Raw genomic sequence first — 17322 nt, forward strand, 5'->3', positions numbered from 1 at the left:
CTAGGGCAGATCTGGGAGCACCTTTGAGACAGGGTTTGCCCCAGGGAGGCAGGGTGATTTCCCAGCCCTCCTCCCCATGCAGCCCCAGCTCTGGGGGTCCCCCTTCCCCAGCAGCACTGACCATGAGCCAGGTCAGTGAGGCTCACTTCATAATAGCCACTGTGCATCTCTGCAGGCTCCTATTCAGAGGAGTCCCTGACCCAGCTGCAGCCCTACCCTGGGGTCAGCGAGGAGGAGGATGGTCTGGGATCAGCACCAGGTAACAGAGGCAAGAAGGAGTTGATCTCCCTGAAGACCTGTGATGGACAGAGGTGTCTCTCAGTGTCACCACTGGAGATGGGGAGGACATGGGGGGGTCTCCTGTGGTCCTGCCAATAGTCATGTCTCAGCCCTGTGTCCCTGTGCATCTTCCCTCTGCTCTGCAGGACGTATCTTCTCACTGTCACCAGCTCCCCTCTCTTTTCAGATGTTCTTGTCCCACCTGCAGGTGACCCAGCAGATGGTTATGATGATGCCAGGGAGGTTTCTGATCCAGCGGAGGATGTTGCCCTTGGGCAGGGAGAGAGGGAAATGCCCAGGGAGCCAGAGGAGGGAGCAGAGCCCAGGGATGCACCCGGAGGTGAGAGGGAAATTTAGCACTGCTGGTTCCTGGGGTGCCATCCCTGGTGCCACCCAAGTCACTGCCGTCCTGAGACCCCAGCCTCCTGGGAAGGGGGAACCTGTCCCAGGAGTTTTCCTTGGAGGGACTAGGGGTAGGAGAAGGAGCAGGGAGGAAGATGATGTAGAGACCCCATGGGCCGAACTGCATTGTCCTGCCTTGCTGCTTGCAGGGGCCAGCCTGCGCTCCTGGAGAAGTGCTGGGGTCCCTGGAGCTGAGGGAGACACGTGGCCCCTGTCCTTGGGGATCATGGGCTATGATGATGCTGAAGAGGTGTCTCTGGCACATCCCCCTGAGGACACAACGGCTGTGACACCGGAGCTCTGTGCACAACAGTCCCAGAGCCCCAGGCCATGAGAGCCCATCCCTGCTGTGCAGCTGGGTGCAGCCAGGAGGGAGAAGAGGTCTGTGGAGCTGGGAGAGCCGTGAGCACCAGGGAACCATGTCCCTTGGCCCACAGGCAACAGAAACCACCTGGAGTTTCCTCTATTTTTATTCCCATTTTTATGCTGTGCATCATCTCTGTTCTCAATAAAAGTCTCTGGGGGCTTTGACCTGGAGCGGGGGCTTTGACCTGGAGCTGGTGCTTGCCTGCCCAAGTGTCAAGGCATCTGCCTGAGGCTGATCAGGAGGAGCAGAAAACAAAGTCACGGAGGTGGGGAAATGGGCATGTCTCAGGGACAGCAGGCTTGGGGTCAGGCTGTGGAGGAGCGAGAGCCCATGGTCCCTGGGGAATAATCCTGCTGACAGAGACATTTCCATCCTACTGGCCACAGGCAGTTTCTAGTCAAAACGGCTCTCTGATAGGTCCCATGATGCACCGCAGTGGGAGCACCCATTTCCTCGCCCTAGGGTTTCCCAGCTGCTCTTTGCCCCAGGCAGGGCCTGGGCCATGCTGGTCCCACAGTGCAGAGGCCAAGACAGAGCTGCCGTGTCAGGGTAAGCCCTGGGCTGTGGCCCCACAGAAGTGAGCCCTGAGTTGGCCGCAGTGCCCTGAACACCCCAGCCAGCCCCAGGGGGGAACATGGCCCATGGATTACCTCCCACCATGGTTAGGAGGCAGCTCTGCTCCCCACTGCCCCAGCACAGGGTGCAGAGCTGCTTTCTGGGACACGCGGGGCTGGGATTCCCTCTCCTCATGCTCTGCCAGGACTCCAGTCTCCATGGTCTGCTCCTGCTGCCTTGGGCCCTCGCAGACCCTGAGCACTCTTGTCAAGGTATTGAGCTGCCTTCTTCCTGAGCAGAGGCTGTAAGGCCCCACGGCAGCCCTGGGATCCCCTCCTCCTGCTCTCCTCCAGCCCCCACCCCTGCCCTCCTGCTGCCTCACCAGGGATGTCAGTTTGGATTTTTGTCAGGGCAGTACTTGTGTGCAGGTACAAGAGGGATGGGAGCAGGTAGGATGGGGGCACCTTTCCCCCAGCACTGTTGCAGGGCCAGGGGGATGGAGAAAGGATCCCCAGAGGATGTGTGCTGCAGCCAAAAGCCGTGGTCCAGTCCCTGGCCTGGAGAAGGGCTCATCTGGTAGGATGCTCACGTGGGCACATTTCCATGGCAGAGGAGATTTTGTGTCCCTCCCCTAAAACAGGCACTGCTGGGAGCTGAGCCAGGGCCCCTCTCCCTTGGCTGGGGCTTTCACCTGCCCTAGTATCCATGGGCAGAGAAACCTTTTATGCAGGAACCAGGCGGGGAAAAGGGTTTGACACCTGGGCAGGACCTAGTGCCCAAACTACCCTCCCTGCTGCTGCTGGTGGGTCTCCAAACCCCTCTGGCACTTCCCGAAAAGGAACCTCTGCTGCGGGCTGGAAGGTGCATTGGCTGTCTGTGGCAGGGTTCCCTGTGGGGAGTTGCTGGAGCTCAGTACTGCTGCATACAGCAGGACCTGGCCCTAGAGTAGAAGCAGGGAGGAGGTGACTGTCACCAACATCCTCTCCCACTTCAGCATTGCCCCATTCCCTGCTGGGAGCTCCTTCACCCCTGGGGTGATCCTGGGGGGATCTGGGAGAAGCCCAGGCACACACATCCCTCTGCCCCATACCCCAGAGCCTTCCTGCTGGCAGACCCCACGGGAGGGCAGCATTCCCAGGGTGAGACCCCCACGGTGATGGGTGACATACATGGGCACTGCAATCACAGCTTCCATCCCCTGGAAAGCTCCCATGGGGGCAAGCTCCAGCCCTGTATCTCAGAGAATTAAGGTATAAAAGTGAAGTAAACAAGGAGGCGGGAGTGTTATATTCTGAACACAGGATGGTGGGGGCTATGGACAGTATGAACACTGACATGCAGACTCAAGGCGCTCCAAGTGGGGACTGGGGAGAGAAACCCAGCGCCTGTCCTGTGCCACCTTGCTGCTAGCTCTGCCCTCCCACAGGGGTAATATTTCTCCCTTACTCTGGCACCTGGCAGACCTTTTCCTCTTCCTCCTTGGGGAGATGAGCCACAGGCCTGTGTGTGCTTGAGGGAGCAGCATGTCTGAGCAGGAAGAGCCTGTTTCATGGCATTTGGGGACCTGAACAGTCTGGCCCTGCAGGCTGGGTCCATTCTCTGCAGCAAAGCAAGATTGTCACTGTAGCCCAGATCTGTGGTTGTTCCTGCAGCTCCCGAGGACCTGCCTGAGGGGGGTCACAGTGACACCCCAAGTCTCAGCACTGCAGCCCCCATGCTGGGCAGAGCTTGGCTGTTTAAAGCCCATAGGAGAGCAGCCTTATTTCTGTGAGTTTCGGCTCACCAGGGTGCTGGGCACCCTGCAGTGAAACTCCGTGTCTCATGCCCCATTTTGGTTGTGGGTGTTATGGCCAGGGGAGCAGCCTAGGCACCATCTCCTGGCCCTCACTGCCTGTGCATGGCTGTGGACAGACCTGTGACTCCCTGATCCTGCCAGCACAGGGTCGACGGAGTCACCAAACACCCCAGGAACAAGAGGTGGGCACCGGCCCCACCAGTCCCACCTCTGCAGGGCTGCACCTGACCTCAGCAGACCCAGGTTCCCTGAGCTGAGGCTCTGCTCAAGCCAGTGGCGATGCTGGAAGGAAACCTCCAGCTGGGAGTCCCACAGCCCTGCCCATGCTCGTCCAGCCCAGACAGCCTTACCTGCTGGCACAGAATGCTTCCCATATGGTATGGAATCTCCACCTGGAGTGGAGACAGGACAATCTCAGCTCCTTAGCCCTGGAAAGTCACCAGGGCAGTGTGGCTCTGGTCCCAAAGGACACCTGGGCTGGACCAGCACCCTCACACCACATCTCCCAGTGCAGCCAGAAAGGATTCCTTAGCGTGCTGCTGCTGTCTATCCCATCCCTGAGGTCTCCTCACAGGCACACTCTGCTGCCAAGCATTGCCCCTGGGTGGGGTGGGTCTAGGATGCAGGGCAGTGACCTGGGCTCAGGTCCAGCACAGCTGCCTGCTTCTCCTCCAAGAGGGGACTCAGCAGAGGCAGCACACACAGCCCTCCCACAGCCCCTGGGTGGGCAGGGCAGGCGCACAGGGTCTGGAGAGGAGCAGTGCCCAAGCTCCAGCCCACACCTGCCTGAGGCTGGGCAGTCAGAGCAAAAGCACCACCCCTGGAGATGCCAGGGATTGAACCCAGGACCTCCCACATGCAAAGTGGGCGCTCTTCCACTGAGCTCCATCCCCTTGATGCCTGCCAGCAGGAGAGACATTCTTCTCCCGCGATGCGTCTATGACAAGCACAGCCCTGTTGTCCCCTGGGTGCCCAGGGACCCTCTGCAGAAAACAGCACTTGAACCCTTCTGAGATGGGGGAAGTCGGGACTGCCTCTCTGCTGGGATCTGATCCTGGCACAGGCTGCACTGCAGAGCGCTGCCCTTCAACGTCTCTGCAGGGCAATGGGACGGGAGGAGGCTCTTGCTGCTGGCACTACTCCCATGTTGTGGCCAACTCCGGGGTGGGCTGATGGAGCGGAGAAAACCCCTGGGCCTCCTCTGCCACCCAGGGCAACACCCCTCTGTGACACATCTGTCCCCAACTCCACAGCAGGAGCAGTGCCACAGGGTGAGGGAAATGCCCTCCCTGGGGTGAGGTGTCCTCAGGCTGTTATGGCATCCCAGGGCATGTGGTGGAGAGAACATGGGGGCAGAAATCTTACACCCCCTCCTCCAGGCACTGGGCCTCCCCCTGCACCCTCTGTCCCCCAGCATCCCTGGAGGTGAGCTGAACAGCGAGCTTCCATCTGCCTGGGGCTGAGGGAGTGGGCTGGGCTCAGGGACCTTCCCACTCCTTCAGCACTGAGGACTGTCCTGACAGCAAAACAGTGCCCTGGGACAGCCCTGCCTGGGGTGTCTGCGGCAGAGTGGGTGATTGTCCTGGTTTCGGCTGGGATAGAGTTAATTGTCTTCCTAGTAGCTGGTGCAGTGCTATGTTTTGAGTTAGGTATGAGAAGAATGTTGATAACACTGATGTTTTCAGTTGTTGCTCAGTAATGTTTAGTCTCAAGTCAAGGATTTTTCAGCTTCTCATGCCCAGCCAGCAAGAAGGCTGGAGGGGCACAAGAATTTAGGAGGGGACACAGCCAGGGCAGCTGACCCAAAGTAGCCAACCGGGTATTCCATACCATGTGACGTCACGGCTAGTATATAAACTGGGGGGAGTGGGGGTGGAGGGATCACCACTCGGGAACTAATGGGGCATCAGTCAGCAAGTGGTGAGCAGTTGAATTTTGCATCATTTGTACATTCCAATCCTTTCAATATTACTGTTGTCATTTAATTAGTGTTATCTTTATCATTATTAGCTTCTGGCTGCACTTAGACATCAGATAGTTGTCACCACTGTGAGTTCTGACCTCGTTGGCAGAGTTTCTCACACCCCTCACTGAGAAGGGTAGGGTGTCGGGGAGATGGGAGCACGCTTCAGTTTCCCAGATGCCAGGACAGTGCCCAAACCATCCTTCTCTTTGCCTCTGGTGTCCCATTTCCTGAGATGTAAAGCTGGTGGACCTTCTGTTGATAATCATGTTGAAAGGCATCAATAATCCTTCAAGCATTTGTGTGAGTTGCCTAAGGGTATCAGCATTTAAAAAAAAACCAGTTTAATCTGCCTAAATATAAATATCTGCAACACAGGAGTCCGCATCTGTGGTTGCCATTCCAGGCAGTGCCAATTATGTAGGTGTTGGCACTATAAAGCATGATAGCCCATCTGCAAGTACATATCTAAGTGGTTCAGGTGAAGGGTGGTCTTGCAAAAGTCACCTTTTTTCTCCAGAGGTGGCATGGACACTGCCAGTTTCCCTCTCCAGAGAGTGGCAGAGGCTGGATCCCTTTCTCATGACAGACTCCTTGCCAGAAAGACACAACCTCGAGGGTAACTCATCAGGTTTTTATAGCAGTTCACTCAGCATCCGTTTGTGGATGATTTTGGTGCTTTTCTGTGTCTACTCTTTCTGCACAGACAATCATAAAAAGACAACCATTTCATACGAGGTGGTCATAAAGGCCATGCTATGGCCAAGAAAGCTCACCATGAGCTCTGGAGGGAGCGAGGAAGTTTATAGTAAGTGCCAGGAAGAACCAAGAAGCTCAAGACCTCTTCTGAAGAGTGAGAGGCCCTGAGCAGCAGCGATTGGTCACGTGTAGGTCTGGGAGAGAGGGTCGGGGGATGTCAGGGAGAAACAAGGGGATGGCAGATGGCTTTAGCAAATCCTTACAGTCATGTCTGAGCCCAGAAATGGAAAGAGTTGATGTCTTTGTGTCGAGGAGGAAGAAGAGGATTGTCCTGGGAAGATGGCAGGAAGGAAGGCTCTTCCTGTGCAAACAGGGATGATGATAGAGACTTTTCCATCTGCTGTGCATGGCTCAGCCTGGCAGAAGGGCAATGCCCACTGCTGGCAGTGAATGTGCTCAGTAATGCCCCATGAGCTGACACGATCTCTTTTCTTCCTTCACTCCCCACACTTGGACGGCCCTCAGGAAAACATCCCTGAGCCTGGAGAATGCACAGACCTCCTGGGCTGATGTCCCATCACTGCAGGGGAAGAGGAAGGGTTTCTGAGACACAAAAGCATGCAGGGAGAGAGTGGTGTGTGTGTGTGTTAAAGGCAGGAGGATGATGTGAAACAGCGTGGAGTGGGACGGTGTCATGCTGTAGTGAAATAGGCTGAGTTTTGATTTTGAGGTGGCAGAAGGAGGAGGATGTGCAGATTACTGCTGGGATGTGGAGAAAAATAGAAGATTCAAGTGAGCCTGGTGGCTGGGACATCTTGGCTGATTGAGGAGTATTAGCAGGGCTTTGGAAGAAGCTGCACAGGTTATCAAGAATGCACAGCCTTTGGCAAAACCTCAGAAAACCGCAGCTTTGTGTTTGAAGAAATAGTGAGTGAGGACAGAAAGTCATCCGTAAAGCTTGGGACATCATGGGGTCAGAGCGAGGTGAGGAAGCAGGAGTGGTGTTTAAAATCTGCAGAGAAAGACCCACAGGCATAGAACAGTGTAGGACAGGCATAGAACAGTTTAGGTCAGGCTGTGGTGGGGATGACCCTTTTGTGGGGTCAGGGATCCCCCAGCAGAACTGAAATCCTTGTCCGTTTGCTTATGGCTGCTATCTCTTCCACTGCAGCCCCTGAGAGGACACCAGTTCCTTACAACCCCAGCACTGTGTTGCCTCCTCACCCACCCTCCATAGAACCCAGGAGGAGTCCTATCGCTGTCCTGCACTCGGCATCATCACACACCCCCACATCTCACTGCTCCCTGGAAGAGTCCTGAGCATGCTATGAGGGAAAGGATCCCCATTCCTAGGGTATGGGGGTCAGCGCTTGAACATCCTGCTTGATGAAACACATCAAGGCCATTCACAGCTGCCTGCACGGTTGATTTTCAACCTGTAACCAGTGCCTCTGCGTCCCTGCTTCACCAGCCCCCAGGGACAGTCACCTTGTCATCTCCTTCCCTCCATGATCGCTTCACTATGGCCCTCAGTGGGACTAAATAACACCTTCAGAAACTTGGAGACGTGCTGCTGACTTGCACTTCTCCAGAGGCCAGTGAAATCTTCTTTTAGTATCTGCAGGTCGGGAACTTGGCACCAGAATGCTCATTAACATGCCAAATGCCCTAACAAGCCAAGCCTCTGGGCATAACTTTCCTTCCTTCCTCACTTCTTACGTGGTTAGTTTGAGGCGTTTCTGGAGTGCAGTCCAAGTGAAAAGTTTTCAGTACTAAATATCAGTAAGAAACAATTTCATCTTTTTCTGCTTCTTATTTTTCTGCTTACACATTAAGGGATACCAGCAAACTCCAACTGATACTGACCCTCAGCATCTCCTAATGGACTCTGAATATGCAGAGAAGCCAAGACCCTGTATGTCAGACACTCTATGGGCAGTCTTTGTCCCTGCCTCCAACCCCACCACTTCTCTCATCAGCCACCTGGGACTTACACACCTTTGTTCAATTCTGAGCTTTCTCCACTACAGTCAGTAGCTGCATGTTTCAGCCCATTGACACCAGTTGCCACCGGCTTCACTTGGAGAACAAGCTGTACACAGAGACAGAAGGATCTTTCTTAATTGCCAAAACCCAAAACCAAAGGAAGGCATAGTTCAATAAAAAATAAACCACCCTCCTCTGCTGTATATTAAGTCCACTTTACCTCCTCTGAAGTCCACTTTCCACAGTGGATCGTCTTAGAGCAATAGAAAACACATTTTTGTGTCAAACACAGATCCCAAGAACCCCAAAAGACCTCCCTGCCCCAGGCTCTGTCTGTCCATATTCACTCACAGCGAGTCACACGCTGAAGTCAGCAGCTCCCTCCATTCACAGAAGGAAGCAAAGACACAAACTGAACAAAATGCTCACATTTGAAAAGCCAAATCTGCATTAAACCCAACATATCTGGGTTACAGGAGCATCTTCAAGTAGACTCTGCAGCACCTAGACCCACTTATTTCTCATTCTTCTCCAGCACTGGACACGTTGAGTGCAATTGTCCAGGCTTGCCTTTCTACTCAAGGGAGAAAAATCAGTTGTGTCAACTGAGATGCTTTGGCCTACCCTGCCTGTCCACCAGCTCCTGCTCCAGAAAGGCTCCTGAGAGCCCTGGGTCACATTTCCCAGTGCCATGTGGGGTCTTCAGCTACCCCTGGGAATCTTGGAGGCTGTGGCCATCTCTATGTGGGCAAATACATCAACCTCTGAAAGAAGATGTTAGGTAGAATTTGAAACATATACAGAAAAGACCTCGGTGTAGTAAGTGTGCAAGAAGTCTTCATTTCCAGAACTTTGATACTGGTCTGTAAAGTCTCCTTCTTCTTTTTTTTCATAGGACATGGACAGGGATTAGCAAGCTGATGAAATTTTCTCTCCCTCTATGTAAATACACATTTATACTTTTGGTCCCTTTTGACTGGTAGCATTTGAGTTTGCCCAAGTAGCCCCTGATTTCATTCCTACCAACTGTTGCTTCTTTTCCTCTAGAGTCCTGCCTTGAGGCACCAAGGCCCGGGAGACCTTGCTGGTGATAACTGAGTCAAAGAGCACACAAAATCTGTCAGATCTACCTATATCTACTCATCTGCAGTGATCACATATTGTCTTTGCTTTTTCTTTAACTGTCCCTGAAGTAATAACAGCTCATTATGGTGCCCTTGAATTTACTTTCAAGTTTCAACTCAGTTTTGATAGAGGTCATTTCCATGCTTGGAGGATGCTGTCCTTGAAGAGCACTGTATGAAGCCCTGCTGTCTTTCAATTCTGAATGACCGTGAGACCCCCCTAAAACTCCCCAGAATAGGCCAAAGTCTGGTCCTTTAATGTCCGGCATCTGCAGTCTCCTATTTTGCTTCCTCACTCCCCTCGGGAGCTGGGACCTCACTCTTTCATTTTCATGACAGAAAAGGCTTACACTGACCTTCAGTTCCCTGGCCAGCTCTGCCTTGCTGGCAAGTATCAGATCCGAGTTTGCATTACCCTTGTTGGCCCATCTGGCAACTGTGTGAAGATGTTCGCCCAAGACACTCCAGAAACGGCGTGGACTGTTTGCATGCTGCTGTGTTCCCCTTCCAGAAAATTCCAGGGTCGTCCAAGTCCCCAGTGAGGCCCAGGCTTCTACATCCAGACACTTCCTTGGGGTGCTTAGAAAAGACTGTGCCCACTTCCTCACCCTGACTGTGGGTTCCTCAACTCCAACCACAATGTCACCTTTACTGGCCCCTCCTCTGACCCTCACTCACAAGGGCTGACCCAACTTCTCTCTGGCCCCAGTAAGGAGCTCCAGACATCCAAGCAACTTCTTCACTTTGAGGGAACCCCACTCCTGATCCTTCCAGCCTGTCTCTCCTGAGAACCGGTACCCATCCATTGCAGTGCCCAAGCTGTGTCACTTGTCCCACCATGCCTTGGCAGTTCCTTTATGGATGTCAAAAAGCACGGGCTCCAGCTCGTCCTTGTTATGCCCCTGGCTGAGGGCATCAGTGCACATTTGGGCTGTAGCACCTCAGCTGTAACACCAGGCCAGGCTCTGACTTGTCTTCGGGAAGCTGGTCCAAGCATCTAAGACCCCGTGTGTGCAAAGGCTTGGCTTCAGAGCCATGCTGGAGTGGTTGGCGGATGGAAACATAAAGCTGAAATTGGATGCCAACACAGTGAGCAAACTGTGCTATCTGCAAGGACAGAAAGAAGAAGGGTTGGGAAGGGCAGCCCTGCCAGGGAATGGGGTTTTTGTCAGTGGTGGCTCTGCTGCCCCTGAGGGCCTTTGGTGGAGGAGAAGCTGATCTCTAGGAATGACAAGGTGTTACTGACAGGCCCACTGTGAAAACCGTTGGACATTTCCTTGACTATGGTTTCAAGGGGGTGAGTAAAGGTAGGTGGAGAGGAAAAACCAGAAGTTTGAGAATGTAGCCATACATGTGGCCACCCCAGTGTGATGTGCTTCCTGTATAAAGACAGGACAATGAAAAGGTGATTCTTGCACCTCATTCTTTCAGATAGGAGAAATGTCACTGCTGAAAGAAGCATCTCTCCCCAGCTGAGGAAGGGAAAATCAGTGATTGCTTCAGCCTGTTTGCCAGCAGGTTCCCCTGGAGCCCCAGGGACACCTGGAGGGAGCCCAGAGGAGGCAGAGAAAGTGCTGCCTTGGGCTGGTCCTCTGCTGCTGAGCTGGGCTGGGCTGCTGGGCTGGAGGGAGCTCATGGCAAGCAGGCAGCACTGCAGAGAGACAGCTCTGCCCAGGAGCAGCTCCTCTGCAAAGCGCAGCAGGGCTGAGGGCACTGCCTGCAGGCACCGAGGGGAGAGGAGGGAAGTGGTGGGAGAGGTTAAAGGCAGTCTGGGTGGGAGGAGAGAGGAGAGCTGACTTGGAGAAAAATCTTCACAGCCCTTCACAGGGTAAGTCTCTGGCTGCAAGGCAATGCAGTTGTGGTTCCTGGAATGACCTCCTAAAGCTGGCACATTCCACAGCCTATGGGATGTGTCAGGAAGACTCTCACGGTTTCTCCAGTGTAGAGAGAAAGGACGTGCTTTGGAGCACAGCTTCCCTGCTGCACCCTCAGAGGGACAGGGCATGTCAGCTGCCTTCCCCTGGGGATGGCTGCAGAGTGTGAAGGTGGGTGTGCAGCCAGGGGTGCCCAGGGCTGTCCTTCTGAGCAGGGTCCCTGCGCCCCAGGGGGCTGTGTGTTCGGGCAGGGTCTCTGCCACCGGTCAGGGTAAGTACTCAGCCTGCCTGGGGAACGCTAACAGCAGAGTGAGAGGAAGCTGTGGGTGGAAGAAGCAATCCCCAGCAGGGCAGGGTCCTTCTGCTGACAAGAGGGTGCTGTGTGGATCAGGGCTGCTCACATCTCTAGATCACCCCCAGGACATTTCCAAGGGCATTTTTCATGGGGAAGGTCGAAGCAGTGATTGCTATAAAGTTAAGGATCTTTCCTGAGTCTGTGTTTTCAGTTTCCTACTCTTGTGAAATTTTTGAGACAAATGGAAAAGGATCTGTCATGCTGGAACAAGTCCCTGAGACTCCTGAGCTGTAACTTGGAGTGATCAGTAAGTCTGATAGGAGCCTCCTGAAGTAGAGCACAGGGACTGAGAACAACTGCCTGGCTGTGCTGGTGTCTGGCAGGTGGCATGCAGAGCTGGGTAAGGGTAACTCTCTCCTGAGTGCCCAGCTGCCTCTAACCTCCCCCGTGTCTCCTAAACACTCTTTTGATTGTGGTTTCTTATCCCTGGGAGTGCAGATGCTGACAAGCACTTTTACATTAGGAGCAGTTTCCTCTGACCAATTCAAACACCAGGACTGACCCCCTGACAGACAACGTTCCAAGAAACCCACTGCTGCAGAGCAGGGCTGACTCCTTGGCAGCCAATGGGCAGAGGGCCTGATCCTCACAGCACACTCAGCCAGCAACTACCAGAGCTCCATCCACAGAGCTGAGGAGAGATCTCGCTGAAATGGAAAAAAATTCAGTGAACAAGTATTATGAGAAATGGCTTTGATTTTAATCAGAGGATAATCCCCTAATTTGTCACTGCCCTTGCCTCCTTCAGTGCTCCACATCCAGAGGCAGCAGATGTCCAACAGCAGATCCATCTCCGAGTTCCTCCTCCTGGCATTTGCCAACATTCGGGAGCTGCAGCTCTTGCACTTCTGGCTCTTCCTGGGCATCTACCTGGCTGCCCTCCTGGCCAACGGCCTCATCATCACCGCCGTAGCCTGTGACCACTGCCTCCACACCCCCATGTACTTCTTCCTCCTCAACCTCTCCCTCCTCGACTTGGGCTCCATCTCCACCACTGTCCCCAAATCCATGGCCAATTCCCTCTGGGACACCAGGGCTATTTCCTATGCAGGATGTGCTGCACAGGTCTTTCTGTTATTCTTTTTGATGTCAGCAGAGTTTTATCTTCTGACTGTCATGGCCTATGACCGCTACGTTGCCATCTGCAAACCCCTGCACTACGGAACCCTCCTGGGCAGCAGAGCTTGTGTCCACATGGCAGCAGCTGCCTGGGGCAGTGGGATCCTCAATGCTGTGCTGCACACTGCCAACACATTTGCACTACCCCTCTGCCAAGGCAATGCTGTGGACCAGTTCTTCTGTGAAATCCCCCAGATCCTCAAGCTCTCCTGCTCAGATGCCTACCTCAGAGAAGTTGGCGTACTTGGGATCTCTGCCTTTATTGCATTTGGGTGTTTTACTTTCATTGTGCTGTCCTATGGGCAGATCTTCAGGGCTGTGCTGAGGATCCCCTCTGAGGAAGGACGGCACAAAGCCTTTTCCACCTGCCTCCCTCACCTGGCTGTGGTCTCCTTGTTTGTAAGCACTGGCCTTTTTGCCTACCTGAAGCCCCCCTCCATCTCCTCCCCATCCCTGGACCTGCTGGTGGCAGTTCTGTACTCAGTGGTGCCTCCAGCTGTGAACCCCCTCATCTACAGCATGAGAAACCATGAGATCAAGGATGCCCTGAGAAAACTAATGACTGGATGCTTTCAGAAGCAATAAAGTTCCTGTTGTTTTCTGCATAGTACTCATATCTCATTACAGGCCCATCCTGTCTTCTGGTGGTTTTTTTAGGGTAATTTTGGGTTTTGAGTGCATTTTTTGATTGCTCTTTTTGCTTTGTTTTACTTATCTGAATTCTTTCCACAAAGAAATGCCTTTATTCCTCCGGTTTCTAATCCAAAGTTTATGCAGCTTTTGTATGCCCTAGGGGCTGTGCAAATGAGGAGCCATACCCTCTGTGTGTTTAAACAAAATAAAGGGCCCTGCAGTGACTTGGTTTTTTTGAGATCCTTCCTCCAAGACCTCTGCAGCTGCAGGGAGCAGTGCCTGTGTGCAAAGGGGAAGAAGAAAAGAGTCCCGGCACAGCAGCACTGCCAGGGAGCACCAGCGCTTGGTCTTTCCCGAGCTGCTCTCTTCCCACTTCCATGCTTTCCTTCTGAACCCTTGGGTTGGTGGAACGCCTGAGTGCTCTTCAAGCTTGGTTGCAGTCCTGCTGTGTGGCAGGCCTGTGACCGCAGGCAGGACAGGCAGTGGGCACTTGTGTGACAGAGCTGGCCTCCATTGCAGCATTTCCGTCATACAAGGGGATCTCCTCAGGCCTTGTGCCACAGATGCCCCCCAGCTCTGGGGCTCAGCCCTCTCCACCCCCGAGGAGCTGCTGTGCCCTTCAGAGGGTCTGGGGCTGTGGGGTGAGTGCCCAGAGCTCTGCCGCACCCTGTGGTGGGCACTGCTGTGGGGCCATGCCAGACTGGGCTGCAGTGGGGAGAGGGCAGGGGAGGTGGAGAAAGGTCAGAGGAGGTGGGAAGAGTTCATGGGGAGCTGGTCTGTGCTGGAAAGTGCCCAGGAGAGAAAAATATCACTGTATAGCTTGCAGTGTGTGACCATGCAGGGGCAGGACTCACATGGGGGTTTTGTCGTTCAGAGGCAGGGCTTGCGGCAAGCATGGAAGACATGCAGGTGTAGGGGAGAGGAGGAGTCTGGTCTGTGCCTTTGGTGGTGTGGACAGACAGGGAAGGTGGCTTAGGGCCTTTGTCACTCCCAGCATCTCTTTTTGGCCATTTGCAGCACTTGGCGGTAACCCCAGTTTTACAGGTGAGTTTTGCTGTGAGGCTATCTCCATCTTCCTGCTGGGCCAAGAGCTGGTTTGGGGGAATGGACAGCCCTGCCCAGCCTCGCTCCTTCCCCAGACCCTGGCAGACCCTGGAGAAGAGCTGTCTGCAAAACCCCATGTAGGACAAGGCTGCGGCAGGGCATGGGTCGGGTGCTGGGGAAGCTGCAAAAGTAGGAGGGTCATGGGGGAACTGTGACCTGAAGGCCGTCATAGGGATCACAATGGGGGGAACTTTCCCACCCCTGACTCTACCTTCTCCCATGCTGTGCCTGCAGAGTGGGGCTGTAAGACCACGTATGGGCAGTGGGGCTGGGCCAGCATAAGGACAAGCCATTGACATAGGCCATGACGCAGCTGCCAGGAGGTGTCAGCAAGGACAGGTCCAAAGCAGGAATTTCTGTTGCCTTTGTTGTGGAGGTATGTGTGTAGGAAAAGAAAAGCTCACCTGGAGATGCTGGTGGCAAGGGAATTCAAAAGCAAACAGAAGAGCTTTGGTCACTTCTGAGAGACCAAGGCTGAACAAGGAAAATGCAGGGCTGCTGCTGACTGGGAAAGGTGGTTTAATAACAGCAGACACAGCTGGGGCTGAAGGAATGAATGCCTGCTGTGCCTGAGTCTTTCCTGAAATGGTCTCCAGGCCCCTGTGCTCAGGGAAAGGCTTCAAGGAAGAGGAGAGCATGCATTGGCATGAAACTCGGGAAATCCCACAAGGACAGATGCCAGTTTCTCTCCCTGCAGGGGACTAACCCTGGCAATGACACAGGCGGGGGGCCGCCTGGCTTTTAAGGAGGCGTTTTGGAAAGGTCTTGGTGGACAGTGAGATGGACAGGATGCAGCCCTGTGCCGTGGCAGCAAGGAAGGACAGGAGCACCCTGGGCTGTACAACCAGTAGCACGGCCAGGTGATGGAGGGGAGGGATTATACCAAACACTGTGTCCAGATTTCAGATCCCAGTACAGGAAAGATGTCGGCAAGAAGGAGCCAGTTTTGCAAAGGACCCTCATAATGGTCCAAGGCAGGAGCACTTTACCTGTGAGGAGAGGCTGAGGGAGCTGGGCTTGTCCAGCCCGGAGAAAGGAAGATCTTGGGCGAAACATGTAGCAGCATTGCAGTGTTCCCAGGAAGACTGAGTCAGGCTCATGTCCATGGTACAAGACACAAGCACAAGAGGCAATGGGCTGAAAGAAGGGGGTTAGTGTACATACACAGAAATACATTTCCAACATTTCCTTTTCCACGTGCCTCCCTCACCTGGCGGTGGTTTTCCTCTTTATCAGCACTGCCATGTTTGCCTACCTGAAGCCCCCCTCCATCTCCTCCCCATCTCTGTACTTGGTGGAAGCAGTGTGTATTGTGGTTGTGTGGCAAGGTTTGGGTAGCGCGAGTGTTGCAGGCGTGGCTTCTGTGAGAAGCTGCTGGAAGTTTCCAGTATGTCTGACAGAGCCAATACCAGCCGGCTCTAAGACGGACCTGCCGCCGGCAACGGCCGAGCCAATCAGCCATAGTGGTAGTGCCTCTGTGATATCATATTTAAGAAGGGAAAAAAGTTGCAGGACACACAGAAACGGCAGCCGGCGAGAGAGTGAGAACATGTAAGAGAAACAACCCTGCAGACACCAAGGTCAGTGAAGAAGGAGGGGAAGGAGATGTTCCAGGCGCTGGAGCAGAGATTCCCCTGCAGCCCATGGGGAAGACCATGGTGAGCTAGGCTGTCCCCCTGCAGCCCATGGAGGTCCACGGTGGAGCAGATATCCACCTGCAGCCCGTGGAGGACCCCATGCTGGAACAGGTGGGTTCCCGAAGGAGGCTGTGACCCCGTGGGAACCCCACGCTGGAGCAGGCTTTTGGCAGGACCTGTGGATTTGTGGAGAGAGGAGCCCACAGAGCAGGTTTTCTGGCAGGACTTGTGACCCCATGGGGGACCCACGCTGGAGCAGTGTGCTCCTGAAGGACTGCACACCGTGCAAGGAACCCATGCTGGAGCAGTTCGTGAAGAACTGCAGCCCATGGGAAGGACCCACGTTGGAGAAGTTCATGGAGGACTGTCTCCCGTGGGTGGGACCCCACGCTGGAGCAGGGGAAGAGTGTGATGAGTCCTCCCCCTGAGGAGGATGAAGCGGCAGAAAATGATGTGTGATGAACTGACCGTAAACCCCATTCCCCGTCCCCCTCTGCCACTGCGGGGCATAGGTAGAGAATCTGGGAGTGAAGTTGTGCCCGGGAAGAAGGGAGGGGTGGAGGGAAGGTGTTTTGAGATTTGGTTTTATGTCGCATTACCCTACTCTGGTTGATTGGTAATAAATTGAGTTAATTTTCCCCAAGTTGAGTCTGTTTTGCTCGTGATGGTAATTGGTGAGTGATCTCTCCTGTCCTTATCTCAACCCACAAGCCCTTTGTTATATTTTCTCTCCCCTGTCCAGGGGAGTGATAGAACGTCTTTGGTGGGCACGTGGCATCCAACCAGGGTCAACCCACCACACAGCGCTATACTCAGTGGTGTCTTCAGCAGTGAATCCCCTTATTTACAGCTCGAGGAACCAGGAGCTCAAGGATGCCCTTAAGAAAGTGATTTCATTGACATTTTTTAGCAGTGAGAATATTAACACCTCTCTCCACAAATGTTTCCCAGACTATCTGATTCTAGGCGGGGGTTTGTTGCTTTTTTTTTGTTTGATGTGTCTTCTTGTGGTTGTTTTTTTTTCTTTTTCTTTTTTTAATATCATTATAATTATCATTATTGCTGCTGGTTTTTTTCATTCATGGTTTTTATGTGTCCCCACAAATATTTGCATTTGCATCACTACCTCTCAGTCATGTACCTACTTTGCATGCATAAGTGCACCTAGTGCCCTTATAAAAGTATGTTTAACACTGGCTCAGAGTTAGCCTCTCTCGTAGCAGCTCTGTAATCAAATGGGATCTTGCTGGTGCCCTGCTTTCATGCCAGGCTCTTTCTCCAAAGAGGCCTGAGGAACTGCACCCCTGAAATTCCTCTTCCTCCATGTGTTCAGGACTAAAAAGCTTAGTGTCTGTTTGTGAGCTTTAACAGACACAGGACTGGATTTAGGAGTCACCAGCTGGTGTCTGATGACAGGCGAGATGGTGAGT

At 53.7% G+C, this 17322-nt stretch overlaps 1 protein-coding gene and 1 non-coding gene across 2 annotated transcripts; one reads left to right on the top strand and one right to left on the bottom strand.

The window, feature by feature from the left end:
* Positions 1 to 4219: 4219 nt before the first annotated feature.
* Positions 4220 to 4291, bottom strand: TRNAA-UGC (transfer RNA alanine (anticodon UGC)). The gene has a single exon. It is a non-coding gene; the product is annotated as a tRNA-Ala (tRNA).
* A 7876-nt stretch (positions 4292 to 12167) lies between these two features.
* LOC128138372 (olfactory receptor 14C36-like) lies at positions 12168 to 13103 on the top strand. The gene has a single exon (XM_052779663.1). The coding sequence runs from the start codon at positions 12171 to 12173 to the stop codon at positions 13101 to 13103; it is 933 nt and encodes a 310-aa protein (XP_052635623.1). The 5' UTR covers positions 12168 to 12170.
* Positions 13104 to 17322: the final 4219 nt, after the last annotated feature.

The sequence above is a fragment of the Harpia harpyja genome, unplaced genomic scaffold (assembly GCF_026419915.1).
Source record: "Harpia harpyja isolate bHarHar1 unplaced genomic scaffold, bHarHar1 primary haplotype scaffold_39, whole genome shotgun sequence".
NCBI classification, from domain to species: Eukaryota; Metazoa; Chordata; class Aves; order Accipitriformes; family Accipitridae; genus Harpia; species Harpia harpyja.

What these genes read in the sequence shown, in the direction of transcription:
- LOC128138372 (XM_052779663.1), top strand. Translation starts at nt 12,171, where the DNA reads ATGTCCAACAGCAGATCCATCTCCGAGTTCCTCCTCCTGGCATTTGCC.